We start from the raw sequence: 20,540 nt of genomic DNA, 5'->3' as shown, positions 1-20,540 counted from the left end.
TATGCAATATAATGGTTTCCAATTCTGGCACTGCACAGTTGTGGGAAAACACATTGATCACACACTGCTGCAAATCTGAAGGCATTTACGCGCTGCCCCATTTGGAGTTTTAAACTTTTAAAGAGCTCGTCTGGGCCTTTAATAAGATTGGCTTTTAAAATTTGTTTTTTTTAAATGGGCTCAAGTAAATACTCAACTTTTACATGAGGGAGAAATGCCATGTGTTGGCATGCCTGTCAATAGGACATGTATTGGCGTTAGAGGCGCAGCAGCAGAGAAGGACTGCGTTAGACCTGTGGAGAGTCCTCTTTTCTCCACGGGTTCTCTCTGTGTGAGAGAACTCCACCTCCCTGCGTCGCGGTTGCATCCCGGTGAGGCTGCGGACCGCTGGGTCTCGGCAGGGTGTACTGACCCCCATTCCTTCCCTCCCTGTGAGGAGCAGAGTAGTGACATGGCCTGTCCGTTTGGCTCACTGAATGTTTGACACGCGACGCGAGGTCGTCAACGTGACCTACTTTCCCCTGGCTACCCTTCTGCTGAGCCGCAGGGGCGTCGAGAGGGTGGATGGTGAGTATGTTACGGGGCAGGGACAGTGCTGTCCTGGCGTTAGATCACCACGTTAGTTTTGAGACGGTGTGTGTGTGTGAGAGGCGACAGTGGGAGACGCACACCGGCTGGGCGTGAGCTGCACTGTGGGGGTTGCAGGTGCTGTACGTGCTGGGCAGTACTTTGGATGGACCCCTGCAATACTGCCTTAACGCAATAAATCCTTCTACTCCGTGTACTTCTGACCACACTGTGGGTTACTGATCTGGCTGCTCCGTCCTCATTGTGTGCCAGTATGATGCTCTGCATGCTGGAGATGCTAAGGCTAATTATAGTATAGCCATAAAGTGTTTATTTTGGAGAAGTTAACTGGCTTTAATTGGGATGATTCTCACCAGCGCGTTGTCATCTTATTGACGGCTTGTGCTCTGCCTCCCTGCAAGGATGCTAGGGTCTCTCAAATGAAGCAGAAGTGGCTCTCATGACGTTTCTCTGCGAGACGCTGCGGTCGTAATGTGTTAAACGCTTCTATCCACTCCATTTCACCCTTTCTCCTGCGATTGACCCTCAGCCTGTTAGTTTCACACCAGTGACTTGTAAGCTTAGAGAAGGGAGCGTGTTTGATAGAATACAGTGTCGCTGGAGCACAGAGCCGGTTGGAGAGAAGAGTTAATTTAAAAAGTCAACCTGTTAATGCACTGGCAGTACTCTAGGCTGGGTCAGACTGGATGACCGTATCAATTATTTCGACCTGCAAGAAGGCACTAAATGGTGACTGAGCAACATCTCTCCGTGTGTGAGGCTGAGCGCTACTTGCCCTTCTCACCTCGTGGTATCAAGTGCACGACATGCCCTCCTGCTCCTCGCCGCCTGAGTCTGGACGGTGGATGGGTTTTACTTCGGTCTTAAGTGCTTAAGCTTGTAAGACATTGTAAGGTCAGCATTACAACTCGGTCTCCTTTCTCTCTCTTTTGTCTTCCTAGGGGCCTAATGGCTGCCTTAATGTTTTCCAAACTGATGGCATGCATCACACCTTTTTGTTCCTGGACCTGAATGTAGGCTATGAATATTCTGTATAGTCTACTGTATGTCTATACAGATGTATCCTCATGCATGCTGTCAGACACAGCTGAGTGTCCCCACTTGACATGTGGTCATATCACCTAATGCAGTGGTTCCCAAACTGTGGGGCAGGGCCATAGAAATATTGAATGCTCCCCAATGCTGGAAGGGGGGCCTGAGTGAAAACGTTTGGAGAACCCCTGCCCTAATGCAGGAGGCGTGTTGGCTAAGACTGGCGGACAGACTGGATAGAGACCATCCTACTGATTTAGTGCAGTCTGTGAGGAAGCCCTGCCAGGCCTGACTGAACGGCTGCTCCAACAGATTCCCAGTAGAGCAGGCAGGCTTGCCCTCTGACTGGACCATCTCTCCATCAACCACGGACACTGACTGATACACTCCAGTCTAGAGGTCGACCGATTCATCGGAATGGCCGATTTTAATTAGGGCCCATTTCAAGTTTTCATAACAATCGGAAATCTGTGTTTTTGGACACAGATTTGGCCGATTTTTATTTATTTATTTTAAATGTATTTTTTTTTTAAATTACACCTTTTATTTAATCTTTATTTAACTAGGCAAGTCAGTTAAGAACACATTCTTATTTTCATATATGAAATACAAATCGTATAGAGAGAAATAGTCCTATAATTCCTATAACTACAACCTAAAACTTCTTACCTGGGAATATTGAAGACTCATGTTAAAAGGAACCACCAGCTTTCATATGTTCTCATGTTCTGAGCAAGGAACTTAAACGTTAGCTTTCTTACATGGCACATATTGAACTTTTACTTTCTTCTCCAACACTTTGTTTTTGCATTGTTTAAACCAAATTGAACATGTTTATTTATTTCAGGCTAAATTGATTTTATTGATATATTATATTAAGTTATAATAATTGTTCATTCAGTATTGTTGTAATTGTCATTATTACAAATAAAAAAAATAAAAAAAATGGCCGATTTTTTTTTTTTTAAATCAGTATCGGCTTTTTTTGGTCGTCCAATAATCGGTATCGGCGTTGAAAAATCACAATCGGTTGACCTCTACTCCAGTCCCACCCTAGACTGGAAGATATAGCACCGATGCTATCAGACGGTGCCACAGATTTTGGGTTTTGATTAGCCTCGTTATTGTTTATGTTTTTTTATGTATATTTTATTTTTCTATAATGAACACAATCTGCCCTGCTGTAACGGTCCTGCCACGTTTTGATGCATTAAGTTGTGCAAGTTTTGATGTATTGGATTTTACCATTAGCATTTCAGGGGATTTTGCCACTGGAGATTGACAGCTGGATAACGAGACTGCCGTTATCCTCTCTTCCTGAGGTGTATTTCTCTATACTGATGTTACAATCAGCGCCATCTTATCGGCTTTGGGCTGTACACATCTCACATCTGCCCAACGACCGTCTGACCTGGCTGCACTAAAAACCTTTGAGATCCTCAGACATCTGTCAATACTAAAATGGTGTGGAGATGTGTGCATTCGGCCAGTCCATTAAGCCTATGGCTGGCCCAGCTCCAGCTGATTCCAGGAGGCTGGCCGGCTCCACCCTAACTGTTACTAAACCAGGAGCACCACTCCACTCTACAGCCATCATCATGGCTGCTTCAAGCCCCCCAACAGGCAGATATATCAGCCTCTGTGGGTGAGGAATAGCTAACACCATAATGAGTTAAGTTTCAGAATGATCTACATAATTTACCCCCCCCCCCCCCCCAGGAGACTTGTGTAGCATTAATTAATATCAGGCATCGTCCCAGTGAGGGATTCATTTGGGATGCGTGTCTCTTAATTGAAGATGAGCTTTGATTGTTGGCGCCCATGTAATTTGAGAAGTAGAAGAAGCCAGTCTGCTGTTACCGGGTAGTGTAGGCCCTATGTCTTCCTGGTAGCTTTGGCCTGGTCCAGTGACAATCCGTGTGTAGACTGACATCTAGTCACAGATATAGCAGTTTATTTCCTCCAAGGTGTCATTTTAAAACAAGTGTATCTTGACAGGAAATGGGATTTAACACCAAAGGATGACGTTTACCATGCTACCAAGGTTCCTGTTCTGTCTTTATCACAATGGCACAGCCTCTGTGGCTATGACATGCTCTCTGCTCAAAGACACACGACCTCTTCCCTTGTAATTTGATTTTTGATTTTTTTATCTCTAACCCCAAATTTCTCTCTCTCTCTCTACAGAACTCAATACGGCACAATCTGTCACTGAACAAGTGTTTTCTCAAAGTGCCTCGCTCCAAAGACGACCCAGGCAAGGTAAGACGACCGTGTTTCATTCAAACCCAACATAGAGATGACTGTAAACGTAGCGGAAATAAGCGGCTGGTGTCCACAGACAGACCTGCTAGTCTAGACTCACTCTTTGCAAGTAGTCCTCCAATATGATCTAATGCTATCTGCATGAGGAACATGTTCGCTGTGAACGCCTGCCAGTGCTCTGACAGTCTGGAAATGCATGGCATGCTCCTAATCTATTATGAACGTTCCACCCCCACAAAATTGCATGGCAACTGTAAAGACCGTGTTTGTTTGTTTCTGACCTGCAGGGCAGACTAAGTACGAAGATGTGGTAATAAGTCATTGTCCTTGTGGGAATAGTCCAAAATAAGGCTGTAGTCAGTGCATTTCGAGTAACGCCCCAAAAGTGCTTCTCGGGCTGGGTTATGAGGAGAAAAGCCCTCAGCTCAGCACTTAGGGTGAGAGGAGAGGGAGGCCACGCTGACACATACAGCACCTGCCTCTCCTGTCCCCTCAGGCCGGCAGGGACTGCTGCTATGACATCACCAGCTCCCATACCAGTCTGTTTTACCACACAATCGCGCCCATCTCTCGCCCTGTCACTTGTCTTACTAGTGTCTCTCACCGCGCTATGTTTCTCACGTGGTTGGACCATGTGGGCCTATATTTAGTGTATCCTGGTTATGTGAATTGGTCTAACCATATGTAAGATTTTTTTATCTGGCGAACAGGCACACAGTGGCTTGAAGAGCTACGCCAAGCTATGTACTGTAGAGGTTGGGGACTGAATGCTAATTTCATGTTTTGCTGTAATCCTCTGATATTGACACTCCTGGGAGCTGCACTAAATACAAAATAATCTATTGCTGTGTGGATCCCATTCCAAATGCATGGCCAACTTAATTTGGAATTTCTCACCCCCCCCCCCCCCCCCCCCCCGAAGACAACTTCAAAGAAGTGCTAGCCTCTAGATAGGTTCCATCAGTATTGTAATGTGGCAGGAATATGAGCACTGCTGGTCGGATGAGATAGGAGAGCACCGTGTCTACCTCTGAGATGGAGAGCGAGATGACATGCGTGGCGTACTCCTTCACCGTGGAGGTGAGGGGGGGGATAAAAGTGCTATTACGGCTCCCACTGCAAAGACCTATTTATTTCACATGTTAACCGGTTAGGAATGCTAAATGAGCACCGTGATTTAAAAAAATAAAAATTAAAAATAGGTTCACATACAATACTGTAGGAAAATCACCAGCCTCTGAGAGAAACAGGTAATCAGGGCTCCTGGTGGAATCACCATATGTCCATGGCATTTTGTAGAGACTACATGGATGATAGAGCTTACAGTTGTAGCTTACATTATGGACAGACATTCTTGCTGTGCCGGCTTCACTATGATGCAGTGTATTTGTGATTTATTTAAGCAGTCTTTATGGGTGTTTTTTTTCTCTTCCCCCGTCGAGTCTCGAGGGGCATGTGGAGAAATGCAGAAACTCCCCAAGGGTTTGTGCTTAAAGATTTTTTTTTGTTGCCTAATTAAAAGAAACGCCGCCCGTCTCTCCACCGGCGCAGTGAGTCTGAGTCTACCAAGAGCTCTAATTGAAACAGTTAACCCCAAAATCCTCATACATCTAGCAGTGAACCAGATGCTTTGATCAAAACACGCAGCTCACCTTCAGACGTCCTTAGACGTTTCTCTGTCCGTTACGCTCAGCGTCTTGCAGTGAAGACCAACATCGTCAAATATACCAACAATGGAATTGGGCTACAGAACATTGAGTATAATGGGATTTATACTCAATATACAGTTGAAGTCTGAAGTTTACATACTCCTTAGCCAAATACATTTAAACTCAGTTTTTCACAATTCCTGACATTTAATCAGAGTAAAAATTCCCTGTCTTAGGTCAGTTAGGATCACCACTTTATTTTTAAGAATGTGAAATGTCAGAATAATAGAAGAGTGATTTATTTCAGCATTTCTTTCATCACATTCACAGTGGGTCAGAAGTTTACATACACTCAATTAGTATTTGGTAGCATTGCCTTTAACTTATTTAACTTGGGTCAAACGTTTCGGTTAGCCTTCCACAAGCTTCCCACAATAAGTTGGGTGAATTTTGGCCCATTCCTCCTGACAGAGCTGGTGTAACAGTCAGGTTTGTAGGCCTCCTTGCTTGCACACGCTTTTTCAGTTCTGTCCACAAATTTTCTATAGCATTGAGGTCAGGGCTTTGTGATGGCCACTCCAATACCTTGACTTTGTTGTCCTTATGCCATTTTGCCACAACTTTGGAAGTATGCTTGAGGTCATTGTCCGTTTGGAAGACCCATTTGCGACCAAGCTTTAGCTTCCTGACTGATGTCTTGAGATGTTGCTTCAATTCATCCACATCATTTACCTGCCTTATGATGCCATCTATTTTGTGAAGTGCACCAGTCCCTCCCTCAGCAAAGCACCCCCACAACATGATGCTGCCACCCCGTGCTTCACGGTTGGGATGGTGTTCTTCGCTAGCAAGCCTCCCCCTTTTTCCTCCAAACATAACGATGGTCATTATGGCCAAACAGTACTATTTTTCTTTCATCAGACCAAAAAAGTATGATCTTTGTCCCCATGTGCAGTTGCAAACTGGAGTTTGGCTTTATTCTGACGGGTTTGGAGCAGTGGCTTTTTCCTTGCTGAGCAGCCTTTCACGTTGTCGATTATAGATCCTTGTATACCTGTTTCCTCCAGCATCTTCACAAGGTCCTTTGCTGCTGTTCTAGAATTGATTTTCAGTTTTCGCACAAGTACGTTCATCTCTAGGATACAGAACACGTCTCCTTCCTGAGCGGTATGACGGCTGCGTGATCCCATGGTGTTTATACTTGCGTACTATTGTTTGTACAGATGAACGTGGTACCTTCAGGCATTTGGAAATTGCTCCCAAGGATGAACCGGACTTGTGGAGGTCTGCCATTTTTTTTCTGGGGTCTTAGCTGATTTCTTTTGATTTTCCCATGATGTCAAGCAGAGGCACTGAGTTTGAAGGTAGGCCTTGAAATACATCCACAGGTACACCTCCAAATGATTAAAATGATGTCAATGAGCCTATCAGAAGCTTCTAAAGCCATGACATCATTTTCTGGAATTTTCCAAGCTGTTTAAAGGCACAGTCAACTTAGTGTATGTAAACTTCTGAATTGTGATACAGTGAATTATAAATTAAATCTGTCTGTAAACAATTGTTGGAAAAATGACTTGTCATGCACAAAGGAGATGTCCTAACCGACTTGCCAAAACTAGAGTTTGTTAACAAGACATTTGTGGAGTAGTTGAAAAATGAGTTTTAATGACTCTAACCTAAGTGTATGTAAACTTCTGACTTCAACTGTATATTATTACCGCTTCTTTGTCTCTGGTTAATTTGCACTGTGAATTATTCTCCCTCTAAGGGAAACGCTAATTGACCCCAAGCTTTAAAAATATTTAAACATTTTCTCAACATTGTATTGTTGCAGCAGTGAGGTTAAAGTTGCAGCGTTTCAAAATGAAAGCTAGGAGAGAAACAGAGGACCGTGCTTTAGATGGCAGTAGTACCGTGACGAGTATGAAATGGGCCTACTACGGGACACGTGTTGTATGGATGACTTTAGACACAAGTTGTTGCAACAGTACTTATTTTCTGTTGTCTAGAATGACAATTTCTCTGTAAATATCAATTATTCTCTCTGCTAAGGAAGTCATTTTAAAGGTCCTGATCTCACTTCCCCGGACAATTGTGAATAATTTTATCAGGAGTAATATAAAATATTTTTTTAAATCACAACTTGTAATGGCCTGGGGGTGAGAATCTCATTTTAACCACTGTAAGCAGTGAAGCTTGTTGCTTCAGGGAGGAACGCCATTGAAAAATGAATTAAATGTGGCCGAATGCAGAGATAAATAATGCAGCCAAGGGGTGGAGTTGTGTGGAGCTGCAGCCTCCGAGCCAGCAGGTCTATTCTCTCCTTGATTAGCTGGGCTCTGACATGAACAGAAACCCAACGCTCTGCTCCCGCGCCTGGCGACAGCAGGCCAGCTACAGTTGGATACACTAGCACTACTTCAGGAGGGGTTTACCAGTTCAACAGCCCCAGTCTCTAACTAAAGAGCACCAGAGACAAAGGGAAGCCTTACCACGAAACACAGCTCCCTCCAATTACAAACAAAACCCACGTACACACTTAATACCCACACAGGTTGACTGTTATACTTAATTTTTTTGTGGATTGTGTTTTGCTAGCATTTTGTCAAAGCACTAATGTGGCAGTACCAAAGAAAAGTCTGATGCTTTTACTCTTTGTCCTGAGATGGAAAGCCATGTCCATTGTTAACATCCCTGTGGTGTCAGGCCAGGCCAGGCAAGGTCTGTTCTGTTCTTTACTGTGGTGCTCAATGGTCCTCTCTCTCTCTCTCCCCACAGGGATCCTACTGGGCCATCGACACCAACCCAAAGGAAGACGCCTTGCCCACACGGCCGAAGAAGAGGCCACGGTCCGGAGAGAGGGTAAGTCCTCCAGACAACACCTTGATTCTTTGTCTTCATACAGTTGTAGATACCCTCACTTAACACATTCCATTAACACATTCCATTATTGACATACACTACGTGACCAAAAGTGTGTGGACACCTGCTCGTCGAACATCTCCTTCCAAAATCACGGGCATTAATATGGAGTTGGTCCCCCCTTTGCTGCTATAACAGCCTCCACTCTTCTGGGAAGGCTTCCCACTAGATGTTGGAACATTGCTGCAGGGACTTGCTTTCCTTCCGTCCACAAGAGCATTAGTGAGGTCGGGCATTGATGTTGGAAGATTAGGCCTGGCTTGCAGTCAGCGTTCCAATTCATCCCACAGGAGTTAGATGGGGTTGAGGTAAGGGCTCAGTGCAGGCCAGTCAAGTTCTTTCACGTTGCTCTCGACAAACCATTTCTGTATGGACCTTGCTTTGTGCATGGGGATTTGTCATGCTGAAAACAGGAAAGAGCCTTCCCCAAACTGTTGCCACAAAGTTGGAAGCACAGAATCATCTAGAATGTCATTGTATGCTGTTGTGTTAATTTCCCTTCACTGGAACTAAGGGGCCCGAACCATGAAAAACAGCCCCAGACCATTATACCTCCTATGCATTGAGACAGGTAGCCTTCTCCTGGTGTCCGCCAGATTCAGCAGTCGCACTGCCAGATGGTGAAGTGTGATTCATCACTTTAGAGAATGCGTTTCCACTGCTCCAGAGTGCAATGGCGGCGAGCTTGACACCACTCCAGCCGAATTTTGGCATTGCGCATGGTGATCTTAAGCTTGTGTGTGGCTGCTCGGCCATGGAAACCCATTTCATGAAGCTCCCGACTAACAGTTATTGTGCTGACGTTGCTTCCAGAGGCAGTTTGGAACTCGGAAGTGAGTGTTGCAACCGAGGACAGGCTTTTTTTTACCGGCAGGTCTGTGAGCTTGTGTGGCCTACCACTTCGCGGCTGGACCTACTACTTCACAGTAACGGCACTTACAGTTGACCAGGGCAGCTCTAGCAGGGCAGAAATGTAACAACGGTGCTACGTTGAGTCATTGAGCTCTTCAGTAAGACCAACATTGGCAGTAGAATGTCCTATGGAGATTGCATGTCTGTGTGCCGATTTTAATAATTTTGTTTTTATTTTAGTTATTTTGTATAATTATTGTTTTATATACACCTGTCAGGAATGGGTGTGGCTGAAATAGCTGGATCCACTAATTTGAAGGGGTGTCCACATACTTTTGCGTATATACATTATTTTTATTTTTTCGAACATCAATTAATGTCCTCTGGCTGGTTATTCTGAGTGGGAGCGTTTGTCTGTTAATTATGCATGAGTCGTGTCCAGTGTAATATACTGGTTTAGTCAACTGCCCAGATTGACCTGCCTACGAGGCATCCATCCCTTCCTCCCTGGCTACTGCAGTCTGGGCTCCCCTTTGTGGCCCACCATAGGCTACAAGAAGACATGTGGGGCTTCGGTTGAAACACTGAGACGAAGACACAAAGAATCACAGCGGAAAGGCAAACCCACTCACTCCGTTAACCACCTACGTGTGTGTGTGTGTGTGTGTGTGTGTGTGTGTGTGTGTGTGTGTGTGTGTGTGTGTGTGTGTGTGTGTGCCTCCGTGTGTCTATCTGCGGTTGTAAGATAGGGAGAGGGATAGAGCAACGCACATTACATTCTATGCATGTGTGACACACACTGTGTAAATGAGCTTAAATATAGTCATTGTTGTGTAATTCAAAAGCATGACAAATGCACTGTGTTCACTCTCTCAAGTTTGTACATGTATGTTGTGTTGGTATGACACGTGCACGCCATCCTCCCCTACAGTTTTGACTGGCTGCCTACAAGGCATCCCATTTAAGTCCTCCGACATTAGAAATGGTGAAATCTCATTTATGTTTATCATGAATTAAAAATGGTATTGTTGCCAGCCAATCCTCTTACAGTAAGCAGTTTTGGGAGACAGGCGTGGTGGAGTTATCTCCCCCGACCGAGCGCCCGAGCCGTGCAGGGAGCAATGGGGGCTGTGCTCTTCTTCATCTCTGGGAATATTTCCGATGTGACCTAAATAAAGGTGTTGCTCCTTCTTTGTTGTTTTCTAAATGGTCCTGGTGTATTTTCCATACTGGAGATCTGCATCCCTCCCTATTGCCTGGAAGGAAAACTAGCTTCCCAACGAACACGGCAACATGAGCGTTAGGACCTTTACCTCCGCCTATGGCTTGAGGTCCTGTATAATTCTGATAATTAGTTTAGAACTTTTATTTTTATGCTCCTTTATTTGATAATTGGCTAGAAGAGTGATTATTTTTGGTCTCCCTCCAGGCTTCCACACCGTACAGCCTGGAGTCGGAGTCTTTGGGAATGGACTGTATGATCTCTGGAAGTGCCTCTCCAACGCTGGCAATCAACACTGTGACGAACAAGGTAACTACCCAGCATGCACCTGCACACACTGCACCGCCCTGACCCTCCCTCCCTACACCCAACCACCCACAGCTTATTCCCCCCCTGAGAGTAGCACTCAACTGGGATAAACACACACACACACACACACATTTACAGATTCTTTCCAGTACATCTCACACTAACGCACAGCTGCAATGCAGCACAAGAAGCACTGTATAGAAAAATACTGTAGTGGTGAGTGTGCGAGCGGAGTTGAGCGCTCAGAAATCTCCCCTTGTTGCTCAGACCAGTCAATGTCCTTTTCCTCCGCTCCGCGGGGGATAAAATGCTTTTCCAAATTTTCTCAAATTGTGGGTTTTAAAATATAATTTAAGTCACCCCTTCAACCATTTGGTTTTGAAGTAGGCTATCATAACAATTGTCAATATTTCAACATGTTGTAGGGCAGGCTATTCAACAAGGAACCTACCTGATGTGTTAAAAAAAATATTATAATAAAAATGATAATCAGATACTTCAGTTGTAGCTGCGTCTCTGTGGCGCTTACGTTTTACAGTTGATGGACAGTTACAAACTTAGACTCCTCTTTAACAATAGCCTATATAGAAACCGAAACGTCTTCGTTGCTGCTGCATCGGCTCATTCGTTGTCTTGCCATCAATAACACAGGCCGTGTGACCTATTTCTCAGTCGACTCACGTCAACATCTCTGCGCATTAGTGGTGGGTTAGGGTAAATAAATACAACGGGAGGCCCTGATTTTTAAAAGAACCGTGATGAAGGAAATGAAGCAAAATGCTGGGCAGAGCATGCCCAGAGCTCGTGGCTGAGTGGTACCGGAGCGAAATTGGAGTGGGGGAGAAGGTCGAGCCAACATTTTAAAAATCCGCTCCAGCCAAATTAGGCACGCTTCATTCCGCTCACACACACACAGCACCACAACAAGGGATTACTCGTACTGTGCAATACGGTATCGATACTTGGCCGTTCTGCAATATGATCGACCCTACACACAGACTTTGCAATGTGATACTCTACACACCAGGGTTGGGGTCATTTCAGGAAGTACACTGACATTTCTAATTTCCATGAAGAAAATGTTGAATTGGAATTTGGTTTACTTGTTGAGGAGAAATGGAACTGACCCCAACCCCCTGCCGACACACCTGGAAGTTGATGCCCAGTCCTTCTCTATCCATCAGGTGTGGTTGGACATTTCCCTCTCCTGCAGGGGTGTGTGTGTGGGTGGGGCCGATACTGCAGAGAGTGGGAGAAACCACAGGGACTGCAAGCTGTTGGCTCTGAGTGTGCTGTTCACTCTGAAATTGAAATAGGCTTTTTAACCTTAAGCCCTCTCCTCTGGGCCCAGTGGGGGCAGCTTTCTGGAGTACTTTTTAAAAAGCCTGCAAGTCGCTTATTAATTTACTGCAGCAGGCATAAAAAAGACTGGGTTTAATATAAACGGGTGGGAGGCGGGGGGGGGTAGTTGTGGTGGGATGTGCAATGTGTGTCTGTCTGTCCCTGTGTGTGTGTGTGTGTGTGTGTGTGTGTGTGTGTGTGTGTGTGTGTGTGTGTGTAAAATCAGTGTGCAGTTAGAGGAGTCTTGTTTGTGTGAGTGGCTGCCCATTGTCTTTTGGGGGGGGGGGGGGGGGGGGGGCACTGTAAACACACACACAAACCCACACGTCTGTCTTTCCTCCTCTCATCTCAACAAATAAGCACTTGTCATTGATTTGCCGGCGTTTCAAACCTCAGCTGGGCATTTTAACACGGACGTCCTCCATAGAATAACAGCAGTTAGATTTCACACATGCTAAGAATCATGAGCAACAAAGCAAATCTTCGGAACATGCCCGCTCCAGGCAAGGTTACAACAGGGCTGTGTGTGAGGATGTTATTATGTGTCTTTTGTTCTCCTGCTTGTAACTGTTGCTATGGTAAAGCGAAGATCAAGTGGATAGGAGAAATGGCAGTAGCAGATCGGAGCCCTGCTCTTGCCAGAGCAGAGAGCTCGTTTCTCATTGTAGTACACTGTAAATGCACAACTGGCCACGCCTCTTTCAGTGCGCTGTGCCAAACCACAGGAATTCTCTCGCTCGCTCTCTCAAATTCCCGCCTTCTCTAAGAGGTCAATGTGAGGTTGTCAGGACTACAGAACCAGTGAGTTCCCCCACTATCCCTCAGACATTTCTCAAGTAGCCCTCTTCCTCTCGCTTTCCTTCCCTCTCAAACAAACGCACGTTATTTCTCTATTCTGAGGTAGCCGTTTGCAGTGGCGTGAATGAGACGGAAGTCAGGCACTAGTGTGATAAAGGAAGGGGGATTGTAGGAAGACGTGTGTTTACTGAGGAAACGTCTGGCCCTGTGCTTTGCTTCTCTCCCTCTTAAATCCCCTGAAGAGGGATTCTGCAGAACACTGGCTGGCATTGTCAGCGACACCTGGGTGAATCTCGCTTTGATTTCATAATCCGTGTCTCATGCTCCAGATTAGACTCTAATGTAAAAGATACCCCTGGTTTTTTACTTAATTCATGGCTAAGAATATCACACACTGACTCGCTACCACCAAACACGCATCAGGAGTTATTGTTGAGGGAGTTGCTGTGTGTGCGCTGAGCACGTGGGGAGGCTGTGTGTGTGGGGTGCTGAGGCTGTGTGTGTGTGGGGTGCTGAGGCTGTGTGTGTGTGGGGTGCTGAGGCTGTGTGTGTGGGGTGCTGAGGCTGTGTGTGTGGGGTGCTGAGGCTGTGTGTGTGGGGTGCTGAGGCTGTGTGTGTGGGGTGCTGAGGCTGTGGGTGGGGTGCTGAGGCTGTGTGTGGGGGGGGTGCTGAGGCTGTGTGTGGGGGGGGTGCTGAGGCTGTGTGTGTGTGGGGGGTGCTGAGGCTGTGTGTGTGTGGGGGGTGCTGAGGCTGTGTGTGTGTGTGTGGGGGGTGCTGAGGCTGTGTGTGTGTGTGTGGGGGGTGCTGAGGCTGTGTGTGTGTGTGGGGGGTGCTGAGGCTGTGTGTGTGTGTGGGGGGTGCTGAGGCTGTGTGTGTGTGTGTGTGGGGGGTGCTGAGGCTGTGTGTGTGTGGGGGGTGCTGAGGCTGTGTGTGGGGGGGGGGGTGCTGAGGCGCTGTGTGTGTGGGGGGGGGGGGTGCTGAGGCGCTGTGTGTGTGGGGGGGGGGGTGCTGAGGCGCTGTGTGTGTGGGGGGGTGTGCTGAGGCGCTGTGTGTGGGGGGGGTGCTGAGGCGCTGTGTGGGGGGGGTGCTGAGGCGCTGTGTGTGTGGGGGGTGCTGAGGCGCTGTGTGTGTGGGGGGGGGTGCTGAGGCGCTGTGTGTGTGGGGGGGTGCTGAGGCGCTGTGTGTGGGGGGGGGGTGCTGAGGCGCTGTGTGTGGGGGGGTGCTGAGGCGCTGTGCTGAGGCGCTGTGTGTGGGGGGGGTGCTGAGGCTGTGTGTGTGGGGGGGGTGCTGAGGCGCTGTGTGTGGGGGGGGTGCTGAGGCGCTGTGTGTGGGGGGGGTGCTGAGGCGCTGTGTGTGGGGGGGGTGCTGAGGCGCTGTGTGTGGGGGGGGGTGCTGAGGCGCTGTGTGTGGGGGGGGGTGCTGAGGCGCTGTGTGTGGGGGGGGTGCTGAGGCGCTGTGTGGGGGGGGGTGCTGAGGCGCTGTGTGTGGGGGGGGTGCTGAGGCTGTGTGTGTGGGGTGCTGAGGCTGTGGGTGGGGTGCTGAGGCTGTGTGTGGGGGGGGTGCTGAGGCTGTGTGTGGGGGGGGTGCTGAGGCTGTGTGTGGGGGGGGTGCTGAGGCTGTGTGTGTGTGGGGGGTGCTGAGGCTGTGTGTGTGTGGGGGGTGCTGAGGCTGTGTGTGTGTGTGTGGGGGGTGCTGAGGCTGTGTGTGTGTGTGTGGGGGGTGCTGAGGCTGTGTGTGTGTGTGTGGGGGGTGCTGAGGCTGTGTGTGTGTGTGTGGGGGGTGCTGAGGCTGTGTGTGTGTGTGTGGGGGGTGCTGAGGCTGTGTGTGTGTGGGGGGTGCTGAGGCTGTGTGTGTGGGGGGGGGGGTGCTGAGGCGCTGTGTGTGTGGGGGGGGGGGTGCTGAGGCGCTGTGTGTGTGGGGGGGGGGGGTGCTGAGGCGCTGTGTGTGTGGGGGGGGGTGCTGAGGCGCTGTGTGTGGGGGGGGTGCTGAGGCGCTGTGTGTGGGGGGGGTGCTGAGGCGCTGTGTGTGTGGGGGGTGCTGAGGCGCTGTGTGTGTGGGGGGGGGTGCTGAGGCGCTGTGTGTGTGGGGGGGTGCTGAGGCGCTGTGTGTGGGGGGGGGGTGCTGAGGCGCTGTGTGTGGGGGGGTGCTGAGGCGCTGTGCTGAGGCGCTGTGTGTGGGGGGGGTGCTGAGGCTGTGTGTGTGGGGGGGGTGCTGAGGCTGTGTGTGTGGGGGGGGTGCTGAGGCGCTGTGTGTGGGGGGGGTGCTGAGGCGCTGTGTGTGGGGGGGGTGCTGAGGCGCTGTGTGTGGGGGGGGGTGCTGAGGCGCTGTGTGTGGGGGGGGTGCTGAGGCGCTGTGTGTGGGGGGGGTGCTGAGGCGCTGTGTGTGGGGGGGGTGCTGAGGCGCTGTGTGTGGGGGGGGTGCTGAGTCGCTGTGTGTGTGGGGGGTGCTGAGGCGCTGTGTGTGTGGGGGGGGTGCTGAGGCGCTGTGTGTGTGGGGGGGGTGCTGAGGCGCTGTGTGTGTGGGGGGGGTGCTGAGGCGCTGTGTGTGTGGGGGGGTGCTGAGGCGCTGTGTGTGTGGGGGGGTGCTGAGGCGCTGTGTGTGGGGGGGGTGCTGAGGCGCTGTGTGTGTGGGGGGGGTGCTGAGGCGCTGTGTGTGTGGGGGGGGGTGCTGAGGCGCTGTGTGTGTGGGGGGGGTGCTGAGGCGCTGTGTGTGTGGGGGGGGGGTGCTGAGGCGCTGTGTGTGTGGGGTGCTGAGGCTGTGTGTGTGTGGGGGGGGGTGCTGAGGCTGTGTGTGTGTGGGGGGGGGTGCTGAGGCTGTGTGTGTGGGGGGGGGGGGTGCTGAGGCTGTGTGTGGGGGGGGGGGGGTGCTGAGGCTGTGTGTGTGTGGGGGGGGGGGGGGCTGAGGCTGTGTGTGTGTGTGGGGGGGTGCTGAGGCTGTGTGTGTGTGGGGGGTGCTGAGGCTGTGTTTGTGTGGGGTGCTGGGTGCTGTGCTGGGTGCTGTGTGTGTGTGTGTGTGGGGGGGGTGCTGTGTGTGGGTGCTGTGTGTGGGTGCTGTGCTGGGTGCTGTGTGGGGGGGGGGGGGGGTGCTGTGTGTGTGTGGGGGTGCTGTGTGTGTGTGGGGGGGGGGGGGTGCGCTGTGTGTGTGTGTGTGGGGGGTGCTCTGTGTGTGTGGGGTGCTCTGTGTGTCTGTGGGGTGCTCTGTGTGTGGGCTGTGAGCTCTGTGTGTGGGCTGTGAGCTGTGTGTGGGCGGTGAGCTGTGTGTGTGGGCGGTGAGCTGTGTGTGTGGGGGGTGAGCTGTGTGTGAGGGGGGTGAAGTGGGCTGTGAGCTGTGTGTGAGGGGGGTGAGCTGTGTGTGAGGGGTGGTGGTGAGCGAGGTGTGGGATGAGCAGTGCATGTGTGTGAGAGACATGATGACATTGGGTGTTGGTCTGTGACTGTGTGGCGTACATGCTCAAGTGGGCGTCTTGACTCGCGGGTCTCTCGGGTTTGTTTAAAACCACAGAGCAGTGAGGTTTGGAAATCATCACACTTTATGGATGAGGAGAGTAAAAATAGATTTATGGCGAGCAGCTTAAGGCTAAAAGCCTCTTTTATGACTTCATTACACATACCATTTATATTTCTGCAGCGCACTGAGTTTGATCAGCATTGTAGTGCTGATTCTCAGACGTGCCTAAGCCCTCAGTCTTAGCCGCTCATTGAGTTCCCCATTCACGCTAATGAACACTGGAGCCCAGCCCACACTGAGTGGTGGAAGGCTAGAGTCTACTAATGAGCTTCTCTTGCATCCCCATCCCCCACCCCCCACACAACACAATACTGGATTCAATGCTCTCCTGACTGTTGTCATTAAAGCACAACACTTGTGTCATTCTCTAGCTGAGAAATTGAGAGCTTAGAATGACAGACGGATCAAACTGAGTTAAGAGTTCTGCGTGATGGTGTCTGCTCAGACATAACAATAAGGACAACAGCTCGATCTGGGTTTGAATGTTATTTGTTTTCTTTCATAATAGATAAATACTTTGAGCGTTTGGTTTGATTCAGTTTTCCTGGTTTGAGATTTGCTGGGTTTTCACTTTTGTGACTTCCATTGTGCCCGTCATGCTCAATCACGCACAAGTACTGGAGGGCAGTCAGGCCTGGACTTCCCTCTGGCCTCAGAAAGCAAAGCAGCCATGTCCTGCTGCTGTGTGTTAGACAGAGGGAGCTGTAGAGAGGGCGCAGGCAGGGCCACAGCCACTCGGCCCAAGGGTTGCATGTCTCATTGTGTAGAGCACAGAGCCCAGCCTTGTTCCACTCAGCCTGATGAGCAGGCAGCCCGACCGGCCACTGGGCAAGACTCGGATTCATCACCAGCACCAGCACCATCCAGGCTGAGGCTGCCAAGATCTGCATGGTCTGTCACACCAGTGTTTCCCCAAGGATTTTTTTCAGCTGCGGTGGCATAGTTAGTGGAGGGAGGGTTTAGAGGCCTTCTTGGATGCAGAGACAAAATGTTGCTGTTTCTAAGGCAAATTTCCTGCAATTCTACACATTTTGCCATAGCTTATGCCTTGTTCTTATAATGTTTGAGTCACTCAGATAGCATAACAAAATCAATGGGGGCCCCATACCATGCCACTTTTGGAATTTCTGATTCTCTGACTGTCTTGTTTTTATTTTGGTGATTGTTAGTTCTCAAAGATGATCTTATTTACAAAATATATATATGTATGTCCATTATCTTTTCCACATACTTTGTATCTGTTTTAGTCATTTACGTTTACACTGAAAACATTATACCATCCCAAGTTTACAGTTTTTTTTTTGCCGTTGTGGCCACAATGCGTATGAGGGGAAACCCTGCACACACACCAGCCAGCAGCATCCCACATAGCTGCCATTCCACACAATGGAAAAAATCTGAATGCAGCAGCTATTCTCTCTGGATCTCATTATATTCGTTACCAGATTGTTTCTACCACCAATGCTACTTATTTGCGGTCTGTTGTGTTATGCCACAATACACTTTTTCCCCCTTAGCAAAACCTTTTTCAGATGATGATAATGAAGGGTTTTGAAGTGCTCTGGCTGCTTGCGTCGCTGTATTGAAAGGTCAGGGTCTCGGTTGCGTTGGAGACCTTTGTTGGCTGTCCCAAACCGATTTGCGCACTGTGAGCAGATGGGTCTGACACGGCCAGTAGTGTGACCTTTAGTGAAGAAGGGGGCGGTCCCACTTTACCTACCCAGAGGGAAGAGCCTTTACCTGGACACTCATTCAGAAAGGGACCCCTGGGGCTCTGCTGGCTGTGTTGCCTCAGTAAAGGTGTTCCAGGCCAGCCACCATCTCAGTTCAGAGAAAGCGCTCTGCAGTAATGACAAGTGGTAACATCCAGCACACAAAAGCTTTACGCACACACAGGTATCGAATTCCTAGACACACACACACAAACCAAATTCAGGTTGTTACGGAACCAAACTGATTTGCATGTGTTTTTACTGTCAGAATGATAATGATTTTAGATGGCATGCAGTCAGTACATAAAAACCCTGTTGGTCGATCTCTAGGATGTGTGGTGTACAAGAAAAGCTAATGTAGTGCCTTCATCTTATTTCAGGTGGCATTATACAACCCAGACCAGGATGGGAGTGACAGTCCAAGAAGCAGCCTTAACAACAGCCTGTCTGACCAGAGTCTGGCCTCAGTCAATCTAAACAGTGTTGGCAGCGTGCACAGCTACACACCGGTAAGACATTGCACTGCAACCTCTAACCACAGTGCTACAGCTCTACACACTTCTCAGATCAAGCACCACAAACGACTACAAGATTCTAGCTAGACACAATTTAGACCATGTGCAGTGCATTCGGAAAGTATTCAGACCCCTTGACTTTTTCCATATTTTGTTACGTTACACCCTTATTCTAAAATGTATTAAATAATTTTTGTTCCCTCATCAATCTACATAAAATACCCCATAATGACAAAGTGAAAATAGGTTTACATTTTATTTTTTAAGCAAATTAAAAAAATAAAAATATTTAAAAAAACAATACCTTATTTACGTAAGTATTCAGACCCTTTGCTATGAGATTTGAAATTGAGCTCAAGTGCATCCTGTTTCCATTGATCATCCTTGATGTTTCTACAACTTGATTGTAGTCCACCTGGGGTAAATTCAATTGATTGGACATGATTTGGAAAGGAACACATCTGTCTATATAAGGTCCCACAGTTGACAGTGCATGTCAGAGCAAAAACCAAGCCATGAGGCCGAAGGAATTGTCTGTTGAGCTCCGAAACAGGATTTCGTTGAGGCACAGATCTGGGGAAGGGTACCAAAACATTTCTGCAGCCTTGAAGATCCCCAAGAACATAGTGGCCTCCATTCTTAAATGGGAGAAGTTTGGAACCACCAAGACTCTTCCTAGAGCTGGCCGCCCAGCCAAACTGAGCAATCGGGGGAGTAGGGCCTTGGTCAGGGAGGTAACCAAGAACCCGATGGTCACTCTGACAGAGCTCCAGAGTTCCTCTGTGGAGATGGGAGAGAACCTTTCAGAAGGACAACCATCTCTGCAGCATTCCACCAATCAGGCCTTTATGGTAGAGTGGCCGGACGGAAGCCACTCCTCAGTAAAAGGCACATGAAAACCAGCTTGGAGTTTTCCAAAAGGCACCTAGGTTTTCTCAGACCATGAGAAACAACATTCCCTGGTTTGATGATCTTTGGCCTGAAACCCAAGCATCACGTCTGGGGGAGGAGTGGAGTGGCTTCGGGACAAGTCTCAATGTCCTTGAGTGGCCCAGCCAGAGCCTGGACTTGAACTCGATCGAACATCTCTGGAGAGACCTGAAAATAGTTGTGCAGTAATGCTCCCCATCCCTTTCTGCCAGAGATTGAGAGTATCTGCAGAGAAGAATGGGAGAAACTTCCAAAATACAGGTGTGCCAAGCTTGTTGCGTCATCCCCAAGACGACTTGTTGCTGTAATCTCTGCCAGAGGTACAAGCATTTCGCTACACTCGCATTAACATCTGCTAACCAGGTGTAAGTGACAACATCTGATTTGATGTGCTTCAATAAAGTACTGAGTAAAGGGTCTGATTGCTTATGTACATGTGATGGTTGCGAAAACATTTTACCTGTTTTTGATTTGTCATTATGGGGTATTGTGTGTAGATTGTGTGGGGGGGGGGGGTTTAATCCATTTTAGAAAATGACTAACGTAACAAAATTCGGAAAGAGTTAAGGGTTCCGAATGCACCGTATATCAACCTCTAACCACAGTGCCCCGGCTAAACACGAGCTAAGACCAAAGAAACACCACAAATCACTGTCACTGTATCACAGCTAGACATACAGTAATTTAGACTATGTCAATCTGTAATCACACTGACAACTATATACTTCTAAGACTGAGATCCTAAAACCGCTACTGTCTGCATCACCACTAGACATAGTCATTTAGACCGCGCAAGCCGATCCCTAACCTCAGTATCACAGTTACATAGCGGTTAGTTAGCTGAAAGCCTGGAACTTTAACACAGTGAAGCAGCTCCACTCTGAGGGCAGTGCCCCTG

The 20,540-nt window shown here is 48.6% G+C and overlaps 1 protein-coding gene across 1 annotated transcript in view; it reads left to right on the top strand.

Annotated features, from left to right (window-relative positions):
• LOC129814974 (forkhead box protein J3-like) overlaps positions 1-20,540 on the top strand; it is an 82,005-nt gene that overhangs the window by 49,316 nt on the left and 12,149 nt on the right. The window contains exons 3-6 of the mRNA XM_055868166.1: positions 3,808-3,882; positions 8,313-8,396; positions 10,738-10,839; positions 18,578-18,706. Of these exons, the coding sequence (XP_055724141.1) occupies positions 3,808-3,882; positions 8,313-8,396; positions 10,738-10,839; positions 18,578-18,706 (390 nt within the window). The remainder of the gene's footprint in view (positions 1-3,807; positions 3,883-8,312; positions 8,397-10,737; positions 10,840-18,577; positions 18,707-20,540) is intronic.

This window comes from Salvelinus fontinalis, chromosome 18, assembly GCF_029448725.1.
Source record: "Salvelinus fontinalis isolate EN_2023a chromosome 18, ASM2944872v1, whole genome shotgun sequence".
NCBI classification, from domain to species: Eukaryota; Metazoa; Chordata; class Actinopteri; order Salmoniformes; family Salmonidae; genus Salvelinus; species Salvelinus fontinalis.
This window is presented reverse-complemented; position numbering and strand designations above follow the sequence as displayed.